Source organism: Phalacrocorax carbo, chromosome 2 (assembly GCF_963921805.1).
Source record: "Phalacrocorax carbo chromosome 2, bPhaCar2.1, whole genome shotgun sequence".
Lineage (NCBI taxonomy): Eukaryota > Metazoa > Chordata > Aves > Suliformes > Phalacrocoracidae > Phalacrocorax > Phalacrocorax carbo.
Window position 1 is genome coordinate 92,372,973 of NC_087514.1, and position 24,383 is coordinate 92,397,355.

The 24,383-nt window shown below is 39.3% G+C and overlaps 1 protein-coding gene across 3 annotated transcripts in view; it reads left to right on the forward strand.

Moving 5' to 3' along the window:
* Positions 1-24,383, forward strand: part of GMDS (GDP-mannose 4,6-dehydratase) — a 421,773-nt gene that overhangs the window by 189,665 nt on the left and 207,725 nt on the right. For all 3 annotated transcript variants that reach the window (XM_064443492.1, XM_064443490.1, XM_064443491.1), the window contains one exon: positions 5,712-5,839. In XM_064443492.1, the coding sequence (XP_064299562.1) occupies positions 5,712-5,839 (128 nt within the window). The remainder of the gene's footprint in view (positions 1-5,711; positions 5,840-24,383) is intronic.

Here is a 24,383-nt window from a genome sequence, read left to right on the forward strand (position 1 = left end):
CACACTATTACAATTTTAAAGGAGAGAGAAAGAGGTTGGAAATATTATGATGAAGCAAAGTATTTCCAGCTATGCTCTACAGGATTAAAATATAAGGATTAAAGCACTATATCTCATGTTTCAGGAAATAAAATGATTTATTGCTCAGGTCAGGAAGATGTTTCCCATGCAGTGCATGACTTTCCAATGAGTTGCTTATGAGTCATATCACCCTTATTTCATATATATTTCATTTTGCAAAAATCTGATTGTGGACTTTCTGTCAAGCTCATCCAAATGTAGCTGTACTTGCTGTGTAAAATTTGCAGGATATTATGAAGAGCTGGGAAGGAAAAAATTACTTTTAACAGTGATTTTTCCTTTGTTTCCAAACAGTGATGTTTCTACTTTGTATAATTATGGTTGTGAGAAGAACAACTTGTTATTTTAAATTGCAACTGGATCCACAATTAAAATGCATGAGTGTTTAACATATACTAAGTAACTGCTTACCTAGTTTTACCAAAGTGCGGTACTGTATCAGTTGCTTCAGTCAAGATACAGTTGAAAATTCCACTTAAATACAAACTACAGAAGGTTAATTTAAAGATCTGTAACTTGATTTTTCATCTGGTTTACACTGACATAACTCTATTGGCTTCTAAATAACTGTTACTGATTTTCATCAGTATAAGCTAAAGGAGACTCTGGACTTCTTTTCTTAGAAAATCTGGGTGTTGCTTTGTTTTTTTTAATTTTATCTTGTTACAAAAATGGAAAAGCTTCTCATAGAATAGAAATTATGAGCAGTGTGGATTTTCAGGCAATCAAAACATTTTAATGATCTCATTAAATGTATCCTTTACAACACATATATGTTAAAAGAAGTACGTTCCTTTAGGTTAGTAGAAGCACTGTGTACACAATGTGTTTGAACATGTTAGGCTTTCACTAGAACCTATGCCAGAACTGTAGAAACCTGGAGAAAAAAAATAACCACCCTTTTTTGCTTTTTTTTTGCCAGCATTTTTAGAGACAGAAACCTTTTTATCATATTTTATGCAAAATTAAGAAAAAAAATGTTATGGCAACTTGAACTTGATAGACTGTGCTAGGACTGCATCTCAGCTGATAATTATTGCTATTAAATGCTATCAGATTGACTGTTATTCTAGGATATTACTAGGATTATCGATGGATTTTTCTTATGCGTGAAGCAACTAGTGTTATACAGGGATAGTAGTCATCTTAAGACCCCAATTTTTTCATCTGTTAAGTTTTGTATATAGCCTTGAGAGCTTGGAAAATTAGGGTTCTTGAGAAGAGACAGTTACTGTAACTGTAGCTCTTGAAGCTGCTTCATCCATTTGGCTGCCTCTTACAAACCACAAATTCTAGAGAAAAACGCCTACTTCAGACAGCCAGTTTCCTGATAATATACAAAGGGTGAAACCCCAGTGCTGATAAAAGGAATGGGGTACTGATGCAGAGAGACAGTGTTTTTTTTCTTGGGGCATCCAGCTTTGGAACTGTAGGCGCATTGAGAATGTGCTTCCTAAAGCAATAGCTAAGTATGCGTTAATAAGAGATGTGTCCAGCTTTCAAAATCGCATCTTTGCCAGATGTAGGCAGTGTCCCTCCTGGAGGGATGAGCTGCGCAAGCTGCTTTCCACCCTGAGCCAGGAGGTGCAGCGGGCGACAGGCCTGGGCTGGAGAACCGAAGATATTGCATTATACCTCTGCTATTTCTTTTTATTGCAGTATTGTTCCTATAGTGGTTTGCTGACAAGTTATATGTTTTACAGATCAGGTCTCCTTGATGAGGAATCCTTGCTTAAAATTGTATCTAGGATAAATCGGGTTTGTAAATCAGACCTTATGGTTCCTATCGGAATGCTAATGATCTCAGAGGGAGGGCCTGGGTTTTGAAAACAAATCTAAGCTAATGCCCAGGGCTCCTTAAAGAGCTGTTAATATCATGAAAACTCATGTTTAAGACCTCTTTTAAAATGTAAAAACTTGTCAGGCACAGCTCAACCAAGGCTGTTTGGAACTGATGAAATGTGCGGACACACCAAAGCATCCTTTGCAGTGTCTGGCCAGACCTCGGCTGTTGCAGTACAGCAATTCCAGTGCTGTCAGTAGTGAGCAAACCAGAACATAATGTGGCTCGTCATGATTTGAATGTATTCGCTGCATAGATATCTGTGCAAGGCAGCTACCTGGCATGCCTGGCCCTACCAAGGGAGCAAGAATGACTCTTCTCTTGGTTACTGTAGGATAGTATGCTCCCAGAACGGTGCCACCCGCCCACATTTTGAAAAAGTGGTCAAATAAGTCCAAATACATCACACATTTAATAGAGTTTTGAACGCTCCACATTCATTCATACTAGATGTGAGCAGTGAGACGTGTTTTACAAAACCTCCCTGAACTGAGGAAGCAGTGCAAAGCCAGGAGACAAATATGGGACTCGGATATCTCTTTTCCCCACCAACCAAAGCTAGTTTCTGTTGCTACCACTAACATGTTTCCACAGGAATTAGTAATGTTAATAGCATAATAAAGTAGGCCTTATTAAGCTGTGATAGCTGGTGGCATTTTAGCTGCTTCATCACCTTGATCCGATGAAAATCAGCGTAAAGGGTGAAGTGGTTAACACACCAGCAGCTCTGCTGATACTCTTGCTGGCACTAACTGTGCGTTCGGTGGAGGAAAATGCTCCTGTCGGTTCAACATTAGCAAGTCCTCAATACCTCCTGAGGAAGATGTGTCTCAAAAGGTACTTTTTATTCAGTTATATAAAGATGTCTGTAGCACTCCTCATAGACTTTTTAGATAGAATCGTTCCTGAGGAAAGAGGCATTACATCTGCCAAGTTTCAGGCCAAAGCAAGATTTTACAGCCTGATTGCAAACCCCTAGGATGGGGCTTTATAATGGAAATGCTGACATAGCCTTAACTATTTTGTATGACTCCAGTGGGCATCAGCTTAAATTCTAGTTATGATGTGCATTTAATGGCATGGGATCAAACATATAGTGTAATGGGATATTTTAAGATACTGTGTTTGAAGAGAATCAGTATTTAAGCATTACTTATGAACCATATCATTTAAATGCTTCTGACATATGCCATTCAGTTCTTGGTTGCATGAAAAAAAGTTCTTATCACATTTCTCAGAATGAACAATGACGTAGTTTTCTTCCACAGCTTAAATGCTGAGGCACTTCCAAGAAGAGGGTTGGTATTCTTTTGCTGAACCTTACCGGGCTATTTATAGAAAATAAAGGCTTTCATTTTTCACTGTGGTGCTCTATAATTCTTAATTCCAGCCTTTTGAGGTGTATTCTCATTTTGCTTGGAGAAGATCTTCAAAGATTGTTTCTCTCCAGTTATCAGTGACTCTGCAAGAAGACAACACTAGTATTTACTGTGTTGTGCTAGATGAATCTTCTTTTTCTTGTGCAGTCTCTTTCATATATTTTAAGTCAATAGCATAAAAGTTGTCTCTCACACACACACACACAACCTAATACGCATTTCTTTTTTTATGCTGAGAAAGTGGTTGCTCCAAAATGGAAGCTGACGTTCATTAGTTGTGTAGGTTGACAGTAAAACTTGCTTTAATGCAGATGATGACTACAACTCTCAGTGCTTTTACTACAAATGGGAGTGTGGCGTTGAAAGCAGCCGGTTTTGCTGAGTGCTCATTTGCCGTCTGGAACGTAAAGCCATATACTTTAGCCTAGGAAAAAAAACTTCTCCTTCAACTGTATTTACTGAATAATAATGCCAACTGAAATTATTTCAGTGCAGAAGGTTAGGAAGTTTCAGAGCTAGTCCTAATAAGTTTGTGTAACAGTTTGAATATATTTTTAATGAATTAGTAGTAATCTCTGTGAAGATCTCAAAGCACATTGTTAATGTGAAAAATGGAAACAATCTTTGGAGAAGTGCCAGCCTGACTAAGCCAAAGAGACTCTGTCACTGGCTTCTGTCAAGGCAGAACCCCACTCCAGCTGCAAGCCCATCCAGCCAGGAACAGGGCAACCACAGTACTTTGCTTTCAGAAATTGCAATAGCAGAGTCAGTGTCAGTCCTGTGGTTTGCGCTTGTTTATCATACTTGTCCTGTTGAGTGTGCAGGGTGCAGTCTGGAAGATGGGTTTGAGCTTTCATCCTGCAGTTGACTCATTTGTCCAATTTTTGAGGAACATTGGCATATAAAAGTCTTCCCGGTATATTTTATTTCTGAAATTTTGCAAATCACACTATTTTGTAAACTTCCTTTGCATATGAACACTTTCAGGGAACATGAAAATTATATGATTTTCATCCTTTAAAAAACAAGCGCAAACTGATAATATGTTCTAAATGGCTAATATCCAGAATTCCAATTGGTTCAGCAGTTAACAGAAAATTAAAATTCTATCTTAATCCTGTGGTAAAGTCTGAATTATTTAATTGCTTCATTCCACATTGTTCTTATAGGTGCACTCTTTTTTTTTTTTTTTTTTTTTCTTTTTCTCCTAGCAGAGTCAAATGACACAAAAAGGTACTGTAGTGCTCTTGATTTTACAGGAAAAATTAGTAGTCTGAAAAAGACACTTCACATTATTTAATAATTTTTCAGGAGCCTATCATTTGTTTGACAGGAGACAGAAAATATTGAGATGCATATCTCAAGAGCAGAGCTCTGTAATGAAAAAACCCTACATATATGCATTGAATGTACAAGCTATGCTACTTAGGACTTTTGAAATTTGCTAAGAGCATTTTACTAGTGCAGTCATTTTCACTAACTTTCCTTCTTTCCATTTGGATAAGGTATCATCTGTCACTGCTCAATCATTTTTTTCCTTAGCTATTAAAAAGGCATGTAATTTTAATTTTTGTGGCTCATTAGTGTGCAAATGCCATTGGCCTGATTTAGGCTGAACTCATGATCTAAATTCAAATCCCTCTGCTTTTGAGGAGGCTGTTAACCACATTTTAGAAACACAGCTGTCATAATCTAAAAATCAAGTTATGAAAATAACTAGAAACAAATATTATTTAAAGCAACTCTACAGGGAGCAGAAATGAGTACACAAATTTTCCAAAGCAGTACAGTGAACAAAATATGGAAATGTCATAGAATAATGTACAGTCTTCAACTGATAAAGTTGAAATTACAACTTCAAGATCTCTTTGAACCTGAGGGACAAAGAATCCCAAATACCTAGAAAAGTAGAACACATTTAACCATTAAGGTCCTTTGGAGAATATGTAGTATTTCGATAGCCTCAACTACTTTTTTTATTAATAAACTAATTTATTTCGATATATGCCTTCCTTAAAAAATATAAAGAGAAAAACAGCAACAAAAACTTGAGGGTGGTCTAAGATGTCTGTCTTCTTTATGTAACCTTTTGCATTTTGCATTTAAGAACTGACATTCCAAATTATTTTCTTTGGCTTTATGCCTGGACTGAAGACTGAGGCAGCAAATTAGGAATGCTTAAGAAGTCCCACAAAGAAAGATGTTGGCTGTGAAAGTACAGCTAATGTGACACTTGCACTGGAAGCTTCTTAGGCTACTCAAATGATAAAAGATGGCATGGGTCTAGGTGGTGTGAGGGGAGTGAATGAATACTGAAAGTACCATGTGCTGAGCTGTACAAGCTGTTTCTTGTGGCCAGTTATCTGCCACTGTGTCTACACTGATACTACCTTTTATTTCTATTCCAGGGGCTAACTTTGTTACTCGAAAAATTAGCCGATCAGTAGCAAAGATTCACCTCGGACAGCTGGATTGTTTCAGCCTGGGCAATCTGGATGCCAAGAGAGACTGGGGCCATGCTAGGGACTACGTTGAGGTAAGATGTGGGCCACATGCCTTCTTCTGACTTGTCTTTGTGGTGGTGATAATGCTATTGCTGTAACTTCAGGTCATGGTCCATGGAGGGCTATCTCAAGATGGTTTTGCCTATTGAGGCCTGTTAACTTTGTCTTGCTCTTGATTTCAGACTAGGGAATTTAGTAACACAGCAGTCTACCCCAGGCATGACCTGAACAGAAAAATAAATCTTTGGGTTTACATTCCTTGACTGAATTCCTTGGGCGGGGGGGCTGACTATAAAGTGGATCTATTTTAGTGTATTTCCCCTATTGTTTTGACAAATGTTATGACCAATATTAAGATTGCAGCAAGATGCAATATAACCTGAAGTCAAAGTTCCTGCTAGACGTTCATAGCCTTTATTATAGTGAGGCAAGAATGATGTATATATTAATGATCAAACGTCTAGCTCGTCATATGTTAGAAAGAAACATCATAACATAGTTGCGATGGCAGGTATTGCAACACATGTGCCTGCATCTAGTATTTGAAATGTTTTCATAGTTAGGATTTGTTTCTAATTTTATTCTATGCATCTGCTTAAGCAGACAAACAAACAATACCCCTGTATTGTATTACAAGGAGACATGAATGACCGTGTAGGAAATATTGTCTTTTCCCCAGGAGACTTTTGTCCCCATTTTGGTGCTTAAAGATTTCCTGTGGTCATTGCTCTATTTCTGTCTTTTAATAATTCCTTGCTGGGAAACCAGATTTGGCCTCAGTGTTCATTGATGTAGTTTAAAAAAGACGATGATTGTTTGTTTACAAAGTAAGAAGTATTTCAGTAAGAAAAAGTCTGATGTGGGATTATTATTGTAAATCAAGAATTAAATGGTAAAATAAAAGCTGAGCTTTCAAATCTTGTTTATGGTCAAAAAAGAAATAGCAAGAAAACGTAATCATAATACCACAATATCCTTTGTTCTGAATGATATTTAAAAAGTAAACAGCCATATTGCATTGGCATTGAAAGGGTTACATCACCTAAGTGAAGAAGGTGACTTTTGGCAGCTGGATATAAATAAAATTGGCTTTTGGTTCTGTGCTGCATTTGCATGTAAGGTGGTAAGGGCACCATGAATGTCAAAACTATGCCTCCATGACTATTGTTGTTTATTTATGGCTACAACATTAGCTGATGCAGTTAATCCAGCAAACCATCCCAATCATGTCTTTTAATGGATAAAACTATACTCAAGAGTGTTCATAAAGTCAGTTACCAATTCTCCACTAAAAAGTTGTAAAAGATAAGCCAAATAAAATGATCAGTTGCATGAACATAATGAGCATAATTTGCTAACAGGCATTGGATATTCCGTAAATACTTTGGCTATCTCATTCCAAGACAACTTGCACCAGATCATAAATTGTGGGATGAATTCTGATGTCTTCTTCCATAAGGGAAATCCAGAATAACCCTCTTGTGCTTAGTGGGTCAGACCCTTGTCCTGTGTTCAAACCTTTAAAAACAAAAAGGAAATGAGAGCAAGTCTATCCAGAAGAATGACTAGCTTTCAAGGCCTTTGGCCTCCAGAAGGAATGTAGTTGTCCGAGGTCTGCAGCACGAACACATGTTTGTTGTGTAAGTAGCATTCCAGACCTTACAGCTACACGTTTTGGGCCTGTCCCAAAATCTTCTGGAAAGAATTCCTCACTAAAATATAGTTCATCTTGAGTATTTCTTTTCCCAGAGAGGTACCCCTTCGGATAATGGGAGAGTTATTATCAATTCTCTAATTCCCTGAATATTGTGGAAATGTGGTTACAGGCAGCTTTCTAATGGCTAAAAAAAGAGAGTAATTTTAAACTGGAAATAAACAATTATTTGAGGCTTTAATGGGCTGGAAAGTAGGGCTTAGAGATTTAACATTGTTCAAATAAATACATAGTGTGTTAGAAAGCATGATCGTATTTACAAGCATTTGGGGAGCTTCCTTAAGCATATGGCTGAACACATAGGGATATATCTTATCGTCTCCATATGTACTTTTAAATCCCATCGATATTAATACAAGTAACACATGTGCGTATAGACTAGACCATGTACTGTGTTTTCTTTCTCCTTATTTCCTTATTAGGGATAATAATAAAACCATAAATACATTCCTTTTTGTTGTTTTGTAAAACATTATGGGTCAATTTCTGATCTCATTGAAGTTGATGACCAAACTCCCATTGACTTCGTGGAGAGATCATATCCTGTATGTATTGGAGAGGAGAGGTCTGCAGGTTACAAAGCACAAACAGAAGTCAGGACTCTTGAGCGCTGATCACATGCATGCGTCTGACTGCCGCTGTGGTTTTGGGCGAACACTTCTGTATGCAGTAAAGCATGGAAGCTTGTGCCTGCGCTGAAGCATGTAGGTGCCCACCAAGGAAAGGGCTGCCCGTGTGCTCAGTGCTAGGTGTGGGCTGAGGTCAGATTTAGTAGCAGATGATTCAGAAGTTTGACATTTAAACATAGGTTCATATCAGGGGAGAACAGTTGGAATATATGTTTGATGAGGTTTTTGAGCTGGGACTTGAACTGCTGCCTGCAGGAACTGAAAATCAGGTACAGTGGCATTGTGCTGGTGAATGAAAACCAGGAAGTTTAACTCACTAGAAAGAAAGGTTTCCATTCAGTGTTTGAAGAGAAGAAAATAGAAATAAGCAGGCATTGAAAACTGGGGGGGAGGAGGATGGATTATTAGTTTTATCCTAAAATTATATTAGTAACTCTTAACAATTTTGCAGAAATTGCTGCTGTCTCTACTCCCCCTTTCTCCATTTTTACTCTACTGTGATCCAGCACAAGTCTCATGGGATGGTATTAGACATGACAATCAATGCCACTGAGTGGGAACAAGAAAAACAATATATCAGCGCTATTGATATATGAATCTTCTGTGTGCTGTTTTGTTTTGTGAGGGTAACTGATACCTTTTATTTGTTGCAGAAAGTTCTAGTAAACCATCTGCTAGGTATTTTCAACTCCTAGGTATTTTTAAATATTAGTACAATAGCAAGCCTTAGCAGTCTGACTCATTTCTATGTCATTTATAAAACGCAAGGCATCATACAAATTTCCTCAGACACTCACCCAAGAGCCTTATTTCAAATAAATATAGATTCTGAGAAACATTTAACTTGGACGATTAAAAAAATGGTCATCAATCCATCACTAGTTGGTTGTTTTTTTAATTTCCTATATGCTAAATACTGTAAATGAAGTCACGAAGGTATACCTGCAACTCAGACCTTGAAATGTGGTTCTTGGGGATGTAGTAGACACATTTATTTGTAATTATGTAAAAGGAAAGCCAACAAATAGAGCATAGTCATGTTGGAAAGTGACTCCGGGAAAAGAGCAAGTGTGTATTAGAGTTCAACAGCTGAGGCTTTTTCTTCCTTTCCTTCGGTTTCTTCTTTATCACCAGCTGATGCTCAGGCTGCCTTCTGCAGTTGCACTGCCCACACCTCAGTGTTGTGCAGAGAGCGGGAATACTGAACTGATGAATGCTGCGGAAAAGCCTATCTATATATATCTTACAAAAGTAAAAAAACAAGTCAAAGGTAACAGTTTTAATAGTCTTTAAGTATTCATACAGATCACAAATATTTTCTTTTGCCTTCAGTAGCAATCCAGCAATATTTCAAGAAATAATTACAGAGGACACATAATTGGGTCCTAATTGGCTCCAATTCAATTAATTATAGGTCTAGTCAAATGCTTAAAATTAAGAATGTGCCTAAATTCAAGGAGAAATCAGGGACTATTTGATATTCTAAATGTGTGGCAATCAGCTTCCATTAATTCATATTTAAATAATGTTAAAAAAGCAAAAAGGAACAGTTTATAAATAAGTAATATAGTAAGTTATTGTACAGTCCAACCAAGCACATTACGAAATTGTTTGAAGAGAGACTTTCCATCTTACTTTTTTTTTTATTTTGTACAGGTGCTGATTTGTACGTTATGGTTAAAACACAAGAAAATGCAGTCATTTTTATTGTCTGAAACCATTTTGCGCATGTGGAAATCGAGATAGTAAAATCTAATCTACAGTGATGCCTTCTGCATTTAAATCTCCAGTCAGCATCACCTGGTCTTTTATTCATGATTCTTCTATTCACCATTCTAATAGGTAGAGACTGACCCTTGGAGACAGCTGCTACCATTTCTGTTGTGGGAAATCCCTTCTTGCATGTTTGTCTGTACGTTTAAATACAAAAAAAACTTGCCAGACAGAATTATTTAAAATTTTACTTTACTCTTGTGCATAAGAAAAGGATTCAGCCAGCAAGACTGTTGGCCAAGGAATTTCTAGTTCTGTTTTATTGTTTTCTTGGGGCGTGAAGGACGTGTCGTCTTTTGAGATAAGTTTTACTGTAGTCTGATGAGACTTGAAGTTTTTTCTGACACATCCTTTCATCAGCCCAGGAGAATATTTGCTTGTGAGAGTCTTGCTTTGTTGAGGACTGTTGGTTGCAAAAGGAAAGTCAGTCATATCTGTCTATGTAACTGTCAGTACCTCATATAGTTATGAGAATGGCTCATGAACTTAGACATGCTTTTAAATGAGGATTACCCTTTTGTTGTGGACTGAAACAAGAAATGTTTTTCCCTTCTTACTGCTTAGTTTTTGTGCTCACAGTTAATTGCATCTAATAGAAGTTAAGAAATAATTTTAAACCCTCAATACTGGACTTCTCTGAGTATGAGGGTAAAGATTTTTGAGCCAGCCAGGTACTCAATTTTGTGTATTTCCAAATAAGAACTTTTTCTTTCCATCAGCTTGCATGAACTAGGACAATTAACGGCTCTACTAAGCCAAATTGATCTTAAAAGTGCATCAAATCTGCTCTGGTTGATGTGATGGTCTACTGAATTGATTATCTTATTGTTGCCATCTAGGTGAAGTAATTGTGAGAGCAGCAGGGCTTGTGTGAAGCTTTGGGAGAAAAGTATGTTCTCCTTTGAAACAACTACTGAATACTCATAAAATTCGTGACAGGTACTTGCTGAAACAGTATGTTTTCAAGAAGTGTGTGTATCAGAGACAATGACTATTCCACCTTAGTTTCTTTGTAATAGTTCAAAAATCTGTTGTCCTTTTTATAAGTTGTAGCACTAAGCAGCATGCTGAAATGCTTTTTGAGAAAGCAACATCTTCCCAAAGGCAGTACGCACTTACCACTATCAGATATTCTTTGATTTCCTCATGTAAGTACTTCGGACATGTGGAGGTGTGTTGTGCTCGGGATAAAGGAAGTCACGTCTGACCATGGTAGCATGTTCCGTCATCCATGCAAATAATGATCCAGTTCTCAGGATACAGTACAGCCAATGTAGGTGGCCACAGCACAGATAACTGATCTCAAATGAAAGTTGCCAAATTGCTTTATCAAGTTTACCCAGCACTGACCCGCAGGCGCTGGTGTTTACAATAGAGCCACTTCTTCATGACACAACAAAAGTGCTGGAACAGCAGGTCCGAGAAGAAGTAAAGATGATTGTCTTCTCTCTGGTTGAGTCCACAGGGAAAAGACATAGATAAGTGGATAGTCAGAGTCAATTCATGATGCCATTGGTTTAGTAAATTATTTGTGCATGTTGCACCTCAACTGAAATGTTCCAACCCTACAAAAGAGTTCAAGTCTTGATATGAGGTGGTAGACAGTGTCACTGGCCACAAAACTGGCATCTCCCCAGCATGTCTCTCATGCAGAATCCAAACAGGATCCCATGACACTCTATTGTTGTTTCTCTCTCTTTATTGCTGTCCAGGTAGGCTCCATCAGGCTCCCTAGGCTCAGTAAGGCACCTGTGGTCCCACTTGACTTCTGACTTCAGAAACCACTCTTTTAACTCTCTGGTTTTAGTTAAGAACTTAGGAGTCTGACTGAAGACTTTGAACGTTTTCTCCAAGGCTATTTCTGAGCAGTACCAAAATGAACTGTCACAATAAGCATACAGTGAAGATCTCCTCAGTGTACATTTCTTCTCCATTGTCCCATGCAAGCAGACAAAAAGTTGATATTTAAATAATTCTGTTTTCTTTCAGTTAGAGAATGATTTGATGACAGCAAAATGTACGTATAATTCTCAAACATCATCTTTCAGATTTTGAAAATATGGGCAAACCTTCCCTTATGAAAAGAGAACATTTTAGAACAATGGTAATAGTAAAAGTTTTCCTTTTTAATGCCTAATAAAAGCTTACATTTTGGTAAATAAGGCTACACAATAAAAGAGCTTACAATACATTTCTTTCATATTAGAAATTAGATTAGACTTCTTGACTATTAGAAATAGTTGCAATTCCCAGCAAAGTAACACACTATCATCTTAATTTTACTCATGTAGATGATGTCTGCATTAAAGAAAAACAAAAGAAACCCAAGTCCTTCATGATTTTTGAAATGCTGGTCTGTAAAAAATGTGATTCTAAATGATTGGAGCATAAGTGAGAAAATTCAAACATGCTTTATACATACGTGTGTGCACACATACACCCCACCTGTATATATGTGTGTGTATGTGCACGTATGTATGTTTCTGTTTGTGCATGGATGATTTTGTGGAAGCTCTTTTCAATTTCATGTACTTTAAGAGGTGCATGTATGTGCTCTTTTCTCTTTAAGTTTGATATGATTGCTAATGAGAGTTTGAACAAGAAAAAAAGTAGTTTATTGCAATAGACATGAATGGTCTCCATCTTTAAAACATAAAAATAAGGAAAGGAAAGGGTTTTAATTACAATATGTAGGTGTTCTGTCTAATGCACGTCATATGGTATTGATTTCCAGCAGCAGCGCCTACTGTAAGTGTTGCTGTTTGACCTTTTCCTTTCAGAAAACTCTCCTGATCTATTTCAGAACTCCAGCACCATTTCCCCCTCTTTATTTTCTTGTAGCCATTTTTTATGTCAGGGGAATATAATTGTAAAGAGCTTTTTTTCTTATTTACATAAATTTTCCTTTAGCTTTCTTTTTCACCACTTTTGTGTTTGACCTATTAGTGTTTTTAGCCTTTACAAAACCAAAAAAGTGCTTTCCTCAGCAAAACCATCTGGTTTAGTTTCCTGTGCCTCAACAATGATATGTGTATTATTATCAAGGCCACCCCGGTGGTTTTCTAAGTGGTCTCGTTACAGCGGTGGTCTTACAATTCAATTGGAGTGATGGAGAGGTTAGACTAAGGCTTCTTTCAAGTATAAGGTTTCCAGATTGATAAATTATGTATTGTTGTCATATTTCTGAGGCTGACTTACTATGTCATGGTAGCTTGAATGCAGTATCTCTTCAAATAATACAACTACAAGAGTCCTCCTGACAAATTCTGCTTTTGCAGCTTGTTCTTCTTGCAGAATACCAAATTAAGGGACTTTCCAGAAGTAACTTTAAATGCATGATGTGTTCCTATGATTTTAGATTTTCTGCTCTTCCTGCCAATGTGTGGAAAAAAAACAAGTAAAATTATGACAGGGTCCATGCTTAGGAACTATACTTAGGATAGGATCAGAAGAAAACATACGGATGCCAGCAGAGAGACTATATAACGCAGTATATATACCATGATTGCAGTCCATGTCAGTGCATGCTGCAGGACAGTGGTTACTCATTAGCAGGTGGCAATATAACACCAGGGAGTAAACAAACCAAACTTTTTTAAGAAAGGGTCTATTCCACCTTCCAGTCAGTCTTGTGGTGGTTTTAACTTGGGGCAACTGCATATGAGACCATGAGAAAGAGATGAAGCTCATGAGGAAGGTGGGGTTGCCTGGACCCAGGGAGCAAGTACACCAGAGAGCCTGCTCAAGGCTGCAGCTGCACCTCAAGGGAAACCACTGCCCCATCACAGGATAGACCTTGTTCAGCATAACGTGAAACTTCACAAAATTTAACAGGAAAGGTCTCACAAGTCTCTCTTGAGTGTATGTAAACCACTATTTTTTAATATTTTTTTTTTTTTTGCCATTTTAGTCCATATAAGGTTATGAACTGGGCAAGTTTGGGGCAAATTCTCTAGTCCTCTGCATGCAAAACTTCAAATACTGTAAAATAAGGAAACCCTGAGTTCATGGAAATAAAATTATTGATGTTTATGGGGGAACTAATACAAATTAAATGTATTCTTTAATCAGCTGAATCACTTCAGCTGATATTTTTCCTTCATTTCTTTGATGTTTTTCCTATCATGGGGGAGGGAAGGGGTGGGGGAACCACCAGGTGTGCCTACCTTTGAACTTAGAATAGTTTTATTCAGTCAGATGGTATTTGGCAACATTTTACAGAACAGGACACAGCATCTTTTATTGGTAAATGTTAGGCAACATTAGTAACAGGTACTGCTACCAGCCACACCTGTAATAACGCAGATAGTTTTTCTTTATTAACTTATCTATGATTTACAGTTTTATTTGAATCTGTAACACACCACATTCTAAGAAAGCTGTATAGCATAGTTGGTTTTAATTTTAATAAGGGGAAGAAATCCCTTAAAACAGATCATTAAAATTTAATGAGGACATTTTTAAAACCCCATAATGGTTCAATTTACACTGGAAGTCAAAAATAGTTAATGGTGGTGTTATGCCTGTGTGGTAACATCCTCACTAGACAGTAATTGTTTTCATTTGAAATTAAGCTAGTGAAACATCATGGGCAGTGCATTCCCAGAACCAAAGTTTTCAGCCCTCCAACAATTTTAGGTCATTCCACTGAAAGAAGAAATATTTCAGAGGAACAATTAAAATGTCAGGGCTCACTTTTATTGTGCTCTAGCTGTTAATATTCTGTGCATTATTAAGAAGACTGGTTATCAGCAGAGTGACTGTTCTTTCCTGAGCTGGGTATGGAAAAAACTATGATTTTTTTGTTTGTTTGAGTGGGAAACATTCCCCAAACCCACAGGGTGCACTTAATATGCCACTTTTAGTTTTAGCAGAAATACTTGAATTTTAGCTGTAGGTGTTTTTGGATGAAGCCTTGACCTAACAACCTACATTAATGGTCCAAAGATAGAGCAGCTGAACTTTCCAGTTGGCCTTCTTTGGCTGACATGAAGCTTCCCCTGGGGACGGTTGACTTGGTTACCAGGTTAAGTACGTGAAGAAAACTTATTGCTGTAATGTGCTTGATTCCTCTCTTCCTCTCAAAATCCATGTGATTTCTGCACCAAGAGCAATTGTATGTTTCCTCAGGAGTATGAGGAGCATTACATTTGCAAGGGTGGGGAGCAACGTTGGTGTTTTCTTATCCCCCGTCCCCAGTCAGCTCAGTAGTGTGGCTGGGATAGATTTGCCTGCAGCCATAGAAGAGAAGAATGAAGTAAACAGTGGATCCTTGACATCATCCTGTGCCTGCAGCTTACGTGAGGGCTGTGCAAAACAGCTGGTGGTTCCCTCAAAATTTCCCAGTGCTTTTTCCTTCATGCAGGTGGAGGCTGACTGGTGCAGGGGAGCCCAGCAGCTGTCCTTCCCCACACACCCTGCTGGTGCATGGGGCAACTCCTGGTGCTAGCTGCTAGCAACCGTGGTGGCCATTTCAGTGCTTCTAGTGATATAAGGAGTTTGGTGGTGTTTCTTAAGGGAGTAGTAGGCCCATGTGTGTTTTCTATATTTTCTGTTGTGCACTGGGATTAAAGGATCTCCGGCATTGGATTTGAGGAAGCAAAATTATGGGATCCCTAACTATTCATATGAAATGTTGCCTGTCTGCAAGGACAGATTATTAGGTTTTTATTTTTTTAAAGTTGAACATTTTGCCTAGCCTAGTCTCTCTTGTTCTATAGCATGAGAAAAGCAGGGCAAACTCAACCATTTGAAACGTCAAAGGACTATGACGCCAGCTAGGAGGCCATGCTGTGAGCCATTGCCTGAACTGCTGGATCCATATCTATAGGAGTGTTAGATGTTGAGCCGACTTCTCATTGTACTGGTGTTACTTAAATTTGTGTATTAAAAGAACAGGCACCGTTATGAAAATATGCTTACTCTCTAACGTTGCTCTTAATAAAAAGCTTTTTAGAACTTTTTAGAAGCTGATATTTCTAATGCAATTTGTGCCTTACTTTTTCATATGCAAATGAGTTTGATTATTTTTTTTTAACATCAAAAGAGGATTTCTTTCTCCAAATGCACTTCACAGATTTATTTAAGGAGCAGTAAATTGCATTAGTAGAGCATAAACTCCTACTTCTGCCTAACCTCTATCAAGTGAGATGTTACTCTACACAGTAACAGTTTATTAAGGCAACCCTAATGCTATAATACCAGACACACATGTTGCTTTTGACCTATGAAAAGTTGGTACAAATCATACATTCTTGCTGCACTGTGCCTTATTTTACAAGAAAAAGTAATGCTTTGTGTTGCTAATGCAATATTTTTTCCTTGTGCAATACAGGCATATTTTCCCCCTCACCATTAATTTATTATGCTGCATTGATTTCCAGACAAACCTTACTTCTCCATATCTGGTGGGAATTTCTCTCTTCCCCTGAGATGTTTTAAGTTCAACAAGCATCAAGGTTTTAATATATCATATTCTTTTTAAAGGGGAAATAATTGACAAGGGAAAAATATTTTAAGTATAGCCTTTTTATTTTATTGCCAGTATTATTACTGATATCCAAGGTAGATACATATTAAAAATACTGCTGGTTTAAAACTGTTTGTCGCCCAGATTACAAGTGGATTTTGGGTTATCGGAAAGGTGTCAGAAAGCATGAGATAGGATGGTCTGTAGGCTACATGACAGACCAAGACACAATAGGTCTGTTTCCTGACAAGGGAAAGCCCAAGAGACACTTGGCTGATGCTAGGCACTGTGCCTCTTACCACCGTCACCTCCTGGTTGCCGGCAGCCTTGCCCTCCAACCCCCATGCTGAGAGGAGGTTGTATTTTAATGCTCTATTCATGTTGCAGCTGGGAAATCACTGCTGCTCCCATTAGTGCACATTCCATGTATACGTTTGCTTGATGTTTTATTTCAGCCCATAATGCCTTGTAAACCTTTTCCAGTGACTCCCATGCCACAACCATGGCATGCACTGCTGGAATGTGGCTTTCTGAGTCACTAGTACTGGTAGCAGAAATGATACTGGTTTGCAAGGTTAGGGGTTTGCTGTGGAGCAGGGCCCGGCTGTGCTTTGCTTTCCAGGAATGCCAAGGTGGAGCACAAAGTTGCTCGCCTTCCAAGGAGCTTTTCCAGGCTAACCGTACTATCTGGTGCCTCAACTCTAGGAGAATCTTTTTTTTTGTCTTTTTAAAGTAATCCAAGAGCAGGCGGGAAACAATTTAGAACTGGTGTTGTTTGGAGCTTTGTGCAAGTTGTCATGGTCCAAGAACACTTAATGTAATACGTAATATAATGTACAGCATTTTAATGGAGTCTTATAAATATGGGTGCTAAGAAAACATTTTAGAAAGTACTCTGTTTGGTTCAGATAGCAACAAAGGGTGAGAGTGCATGCGTGAGGTGTGCAAGCCCCAAGAGGCGCATAGGGCTGTGCGTTCCCTCCCTGCCCTCCTGGCAGGCCTGAGGACCAAGCATGCTGCAAACCAACTGTAGGAATTGGGTTGGAGTGAAATCTTGTTCTAATAATACGATTATTGACTTCAGTGGAACTTGACTTCATCTACTGCATCTTACATTTATGCATGGGGAGGTGGAGGCTGGCAGAAGAGAAAGAGGCTCTGTGCCCGCACAGAGTTACTCAGTACACCTGTGATAGGGACAGCCACAATTTGGCTCTAAAAGTGACCTCAGGAGACATTAAAATACCATTTAACATTTTACCAATATAAGCAGGAAGCGTAATAAAGAGTTTTCACCTGGCCCACTCTGCCAGTTTTCAGCCTCAAGTACGACAGAATGATGAAATTGGTGCACAACTGCCCACTCCTTGTAATTAAGTAAATTAGGATTTCCTCAAAGAAGGCGCTTTTTTTGCTGATTTTCACAAGGTCACATGTAAAGAAGGGCAGCGTAAAACCAACAGGCACGTGTAAAAGTCTAGCTGGCAAAAGAACAAGTTTGAGTGAAAAGTCCACCCAAAATGGAAGTAAATTAATCATCATTGTTACCACACTCATTTTGGAGTGATTACAGAAAATAGTGTTAAATAATAGCAGAATCATGCACAGTTGACATTTACCTTTAAAATACACTGTGTGGTAAAGAAAAACATACCTCAGTTCCCTTGGTTTCATTTATTCATATAAGGTTTATAAACAAGTTGTGTAATGAAATTACATGCTGATGATAGGCATTTAGTTGCACTGATTTGTAGGAGTCTGATCATTTAAATACAATATGTTATAAATATTTCAAGTTAGTGGAAAAAAAAATCCACATTCTGAAAACACTATCTTAACAGTATCTTGAATAGTTGTTTATGTTCTGGAGTTGCTTGTAAAACAGTTGACTCCTAACTAAGCTGACAGTTTTATTAGTAGTATCTTAAAGTGATCCTTTTTGCCTAGATATGGAGTTTCACTAGGATCATGGTTGGTATAAAGTCTCTTTCACTGAAACATCCTACTAACTAATCACTGCAAATTCTGGCTGTGGTGGTATTAGAAAGTACTGCTGGATCTTATAGTGTTATTACACTTTCTTGGAAGGAAAAATCACACAACCTTTTATATTTCATGAAGGCAGATAAAAGCTAGAAAATAAAACTGCCTGTAAACAAGAGTAAAACGGTGGTGTTCAGGCTCAGGATGAAAGCTAGCATCTGGAATCCCACTCAGAACCAGCTCTGCAGCAGCAAGAACTGTCTGGCAGAGAAAAGCAAATTTATACTCAGGAGGAGCACAGCTGATGGTGATATGCTGCATCCGTGTATGGGGGGATGTGGGGGCAATACAAGATGAGGATTAACGCTCTACATGGTAGAGGAATGCTGTGTTCTCATCACCTGCTTTTGGGCCAAAGTGAGCCACCAGCTGCCACTGTGCTTAATTCTGCCTGTGAAAGGAGCCTGAAATTCTCCAAACTGAGTGGGGCACAAAACAAAAACAGGCATAGAAAATAGCAAACGTTTACATTAGATATTGACTATTTGTTTTCTTACAGAGTGAAGAGAAATGAGGGAAGGGTGTGTTCAGTACAACAGTTTGACTTGAGAACTGTCCTTAACGCTAATTTGACTTTTGGTTCTGAAGCTGAAAGGGACTGGCTCTGTAGGATCCTGTTTACTGACATGTAAATATTCTGTATTTCTGCAGAATTAGCAATTTTGTATTGGGAGCAGAAAGCCAGTTCAGCCTGCCCGCCCAGTTAGGGGACAAGACAACAAACACAGGTTCCCTGTCTAGCCTACCAGCACAAATAGGCCTACCAGCCTACCACTGCTAAAATAAATGCATCTTTTCAACAGACAATAAAACTGACACACATGTGTCAGTGTGACACAGATTAGACTGAGAACACCCATGTAGTTTTTTCTCAATTAGAAGTCCCAAGCCATCTTAAGCTAGATGGTCATTTGACTCCGACTGCTTACCTGCTTGGTGGCAAAGTGCACAGCTGGACTGTGGCGTTCACTTACACAGGCAATTGATCAACTAAGTACGATAGACCTTTCTTCCAGATTTCACCCTGAAACTTAAAAAATAACACATAGATGTCTTTTTACTAATGTCTCCAATCATTCATCTTTAATGATTTTAAAGATGACCCACGTAATACTTCCAAACCGGTTTTGTGTCCTCTTCTGCTTTATAACACTTACAGATGCCTTGGAACAAGCCTGCATTGTGCATGTATGGGTTGCTGGTCCTTCTGTCTTGTGTTACAGGGAATAACAGGAGTGCAAAACTTTGTCCTCCCAAAGCTTTGCGCCGGGACTGTTGAGGTAGCATCTGAGGTGTTACTGAAATTTTAATAGCAGCAGGTGATGAGTCTTTAACAGAAACATCCTTTCTGCTAGAGGTTCACTAAGCACCAGAGCCTGATAGATGTCAACAAATAAAAAGTGCCAGTTTGTTTAGACTAAAATTTTTTTGCTTTTCAGTTGCTGGAGCTTCACGCTTTCTTCTCTTTCGATAGAGCCATAAATCCTCTAGTTCCCATAGTTAAAGGGGGAAAAAAACCAACAACAAAAACTGAATTTCAGTTGGAAGTACAAGGGAGGGAGAAATCAGGATATTTGAATTTTTAATAAAAACACTTAAAGGAAAACAATAGAATTGCTTATTTTCATTAGGATTTTCAAGATATTGAGTTTCTTTGCACACACATACAAACGGAATTAATTGGAAGTAGCTACAGTAGTATTCAGAATAAATTTGCCAAGTCATCTGTCCAGCAGAATTTGAATTAAAACAGAGCAAGAAAAGGGCCTAGGTAAGAGTAAGCCTACCCATAGAAACAATAAAGCTTTATATCTTGAGTTAATTGTATTTGTTATTCAGTGGCTCCTATTATTGCGGTGTTTGATACTTTATTTAGATGAACAGTTTGGCTCTGGTTATCTTTGTTCTCACTGTCCAGAAGACTTGGCACATCGCACGCTGTGCGCGGTACAGTTAGAGAGGGAGACCTGCAAAAGAACAACCACCTAAGGCGAGTTGGCAGGCTATAGCAGAACATCCTTTTCTTTGAAAGCAGCTCATCAGGAAAACATTGGTCCTGCCTCTCTGTATTTAGCTGAATGCAGATGAGAGGAATGATTAACACTAATGAGTGACCAGGGATTTATTGTTTACTTAGAGATAAGGCATGGGCTTCCTTCGTTGGCACTTTCTGCCAAATAGTTTGATCCTAGTTCACTAAGCCTTTTATTATTTGTTGTTGCTTTTTTTGGTAGTGGTGGCTGTTGTTGCTTTAAGTGATTTCTTTCACCAAAATCTTTTCATCACTTGGGCTTTTTTATTTTATTTTTATTGCAAATTGTCTGAGCTGTTTGTCATTTGGGCCACAGCACTCTGGAGGTCCTTTACGTGCATCACATGTTCTGCATCCAACAGTGCTTTTTCTGTTCAGTGCTTGCCCTCCTCCCCAAAGCTGAAATAAATCAAAGTAGGTTGAGACTCAGTCGCAATAAATCAAGACCTGTCCAAAACTGGAGCCTGCCCAGTCAAAATGTCATAGCTTGGCTTTCACTGAGGATTAATTAAAGGCCTGATATAAAGCCCAGATGTGCTTCATGAGAGTAGCAAACTGCCTGGTGGTGGCTATACTAAAAACCAAGTCTCCCCATGAATCTGCCCACCCAAGAACATGGAGGAGGATAAGGCTGAGGAAAAGGGAAGAAGGGAGGGGAGGGGAGGAAAGAAGTAAACTGAATCAAGCATGATTTTATAGCATCTATGTTACCAGAAAACAAGACAAGCTCTATGCTAGAGCACCTCCGAAAAAATACAAAGCATGCGTGTGTATATTTCTAGCAGCAGCAGAGAACATAATTGTTAAAATGTACAACATTAATCGGGAGTGGGATAAAACTAACACAGTGAGTGAACTTTTGCACTTTTTATGGTCAAAAAATATATATATGTGGCATGCCCAGTGACTGAGTTTGCTCAGTGCCTGTTTTACATTAAATTCCTGAAAGTCATCTTGACTAAAATAGTTTAGCTGAAGATTCCTGAGGCTCTGATAGGGACAGATATGGAAACGTGCATGTATCTGAATTCAGTATATTTGAATATAAATATGTAAAATACACTTAACTTGCATGCTGCTTGTGTAATGGCCTTTGTGAAACTCCAACTTCAGTTCCAGAGTTACAGCAATTTAATTGAACATGCGCATGGAATGACACCTTTTAAAAAAGTGACGGGCACCGAAAGAGAGTTGCAGTTCAGTTGTGGGGCACGGTATACAGCTACGCTCACCCTCTTTTGCAGGCATAGAAATATAATTTCTTGGGGAAAAAAATAAAATAATAGTATCTTTTTTTATATTGAAATTAAATAATTTGCCTGAATAAGACTAATTCAACATTTATTGTCATAGTTTGTTTCAGTTTCTTTGAATTTGTTGCATGTAAGTAATGAGTATGCATATGTGCTCTGATGAGATGCAGTATAAAAATTTCACAGACCTGGATGACTGGTTCTGGGATGGCAGGAGAGATCCACCAAGTAGCGCAGGGCTGCCCTATGCTCTTCAATCTGGTGTAGTAACACATGTGTAGTGAGTCACTACTGATACAGCAGTCAGTTGTGATGCTCTGGACATTCCTAGGCATGGAACGTTCCTATGCATATATACGTATAGGCTTGTGTATTCATTTACTTACACATCTTCTTAGAGACATGACATCCTTTCTAGTCTCTCCTCTGCCCAGAATAAATGACTGCCACCTCCCAAAGCAGGCAGAAAAGGGGGAGATTAACGTCTTATTTCTGCAAAATGTGACCCAAGAGTATAACAGTTCTTTGTTAAGGCCCCAGGAAGGTCTGATGAAAGCCAGGGTTTGAGGGAAGTTCAGTGGCAGGCTTCACAGTCCTGCTGCCTCTGTGGCTTGCCCTTGTTGCATGTGCTAGATGCACATTTGTGCCACCTTGGCAAAGCAGAACCATGACGAGCCCTGGCTGTAACACATATGTCAGATGGCTAGCGAGTAACAGGTTTTGCTCTTCATCAGTCCCTCCTCCTGTGCAATGAGGAGAAGCTCAGTGGTCCTGATACCTTTGCTCTGCAGAGTCATTGTGCCTCAAAAACTTGCAACGTCGGTTGTGTACTTACTCTTCCATACCTCACTGAAGGACAGCTTATGTTAGGTTGCCTCATGCATGGTCCTGTCTCTAAAGGAGGCCCCAGCATTATTCTAGCTACTTTCAAGCTCCCTGCTCATATCTGAAGTGTTTTGGTGCAGCCAAAAGACAAGTCTTTTGTGTTTTCTGCATAGTCTTGATGTTGAGATGCTCTCCATTTTCTTCATCTACGTTGTCCTCCTCATACTCTACTTCTTCCAGTAGCAGTTCCTTTTTAATTCTGGTCTCCTCCATGTTCCCACAAGAATGTTGCTTCACGTCTTTTATGCGTTCACCAGAAGTTTTAGATGGCAGACCCTTCACAGGTCTCACTGGTATCGCTGCTATTATTGTCACTGGTTACAGGTGCTAAAAGTGTAAACATTCCAGGACTCCTAACTGGTGGTGTCTCTTATGCCAGGGAGCACTGAGGAGAAGGTCCCTGTTGTGTCGCAGTGGTTGTTAGTATCAGGAAGCAGCAGGAGCGGGGCTGCACCGTGAGGTAGGCAGGCTGTGCGCTGACAGTGGCCCCAGCACAGGCAGTGCCCTCCCCAACCACGGCACAGTCCTGCAGCATCTGAGCTGGATGGGCAGGGCTGGGTGGGTGTAACAAGGTACCGTTGACAGCTCCAGCCAATGTGAAGTGATGAACTGGCTCCAGACCCCATCCAGGAGGTCCAGTCAGGGCAACAGAAGGGGCTGGAGACCATGCAGGGGAGAACCAGTGAGTGAGCCAGGACAGCAAGAGACAGGACGGGGCCAAGGTATGCCTACCACGCAGCTCAGGCAAGGTTTGGGTGTTTGGGCCTGGACTGAAACAGAGCCCCTGTATCCATGGGTTGAGTGAGCCGTGACAGTGTGGCTTTAGTGCAGGAAGGGAGAAGAGGAGACTTTTTGTGGAGCACTTGGGCAGTGAAAGGAAGGAACGACCACCAGAGTACATTTGTTTTAGCTAAACAATAATAAAATGTAACTGGAGATAGAACGGGAAGAGTCTGGAGTTTCATTTTAACTGAAGTAGGGGGTTGACCCAATTAACACTAAATAATCACAGTGTTTCTGTGCCCCACAATATTGGGTGGTGGAGAGAAGCCCCGTGCAAGTGTTCCCTCTGGAGACAGGGAGCCAGTGAGCCTTGCAGGCCCACTTGCCTCTAGGAACAATAGGTGGCTTTCAGGCGGCTGGCCTGGCCCCAGGGCTCCAGCTCCCCTCTCCTCTCAGCGGCTGCTGTAGAGTCATGTTTGGGAATGCGTTACTGTGCGGGGGAAAGCCTGGACCAGAAAGCACCCAAGGAGAGAAACTTATTGCTTGCACGGGGAGCTAGGTGTTGTGACACCAATACGGCAGAGCTTTACAAGACAGAAACACACACAAGAAGCTCCGCTGTGGTCTTTACTTATAGCTATATCGTTTTCAGTCTGTAATTTCCTATAAAAATTTCACCATGGGTTTAAATTTAGCAAAGCCCATCAAAGTCTGGGAACTTCTTAACATTTTTGTTTGTAACGAATTTTAACAAAGTTCAGCCTTTGAGCCAGGATTAGAAAACACTGAGAAGGCTGTGCTAAATTTAAAAATCTGCTTTAGTTTTAAATGCCTTTGCAAGCTGTTACTTCTGAACATGAACTATGCCTTTGCTCTGTGTGTGTGTAAAGGAAAGAAAAAAAGATTTAAAAGGCTAAGTGGTTAAAATTTGACAATTAGCTACTGTACATGCTCACGAGCTTCCCCAGCTTTCCCCTCAACCCATGTTTTCTTTATCTCCTGGGTGGTCCGTGTCCGTTCTTCTAAGACCCCATCCCCCCTTCTCCCCATCTTTG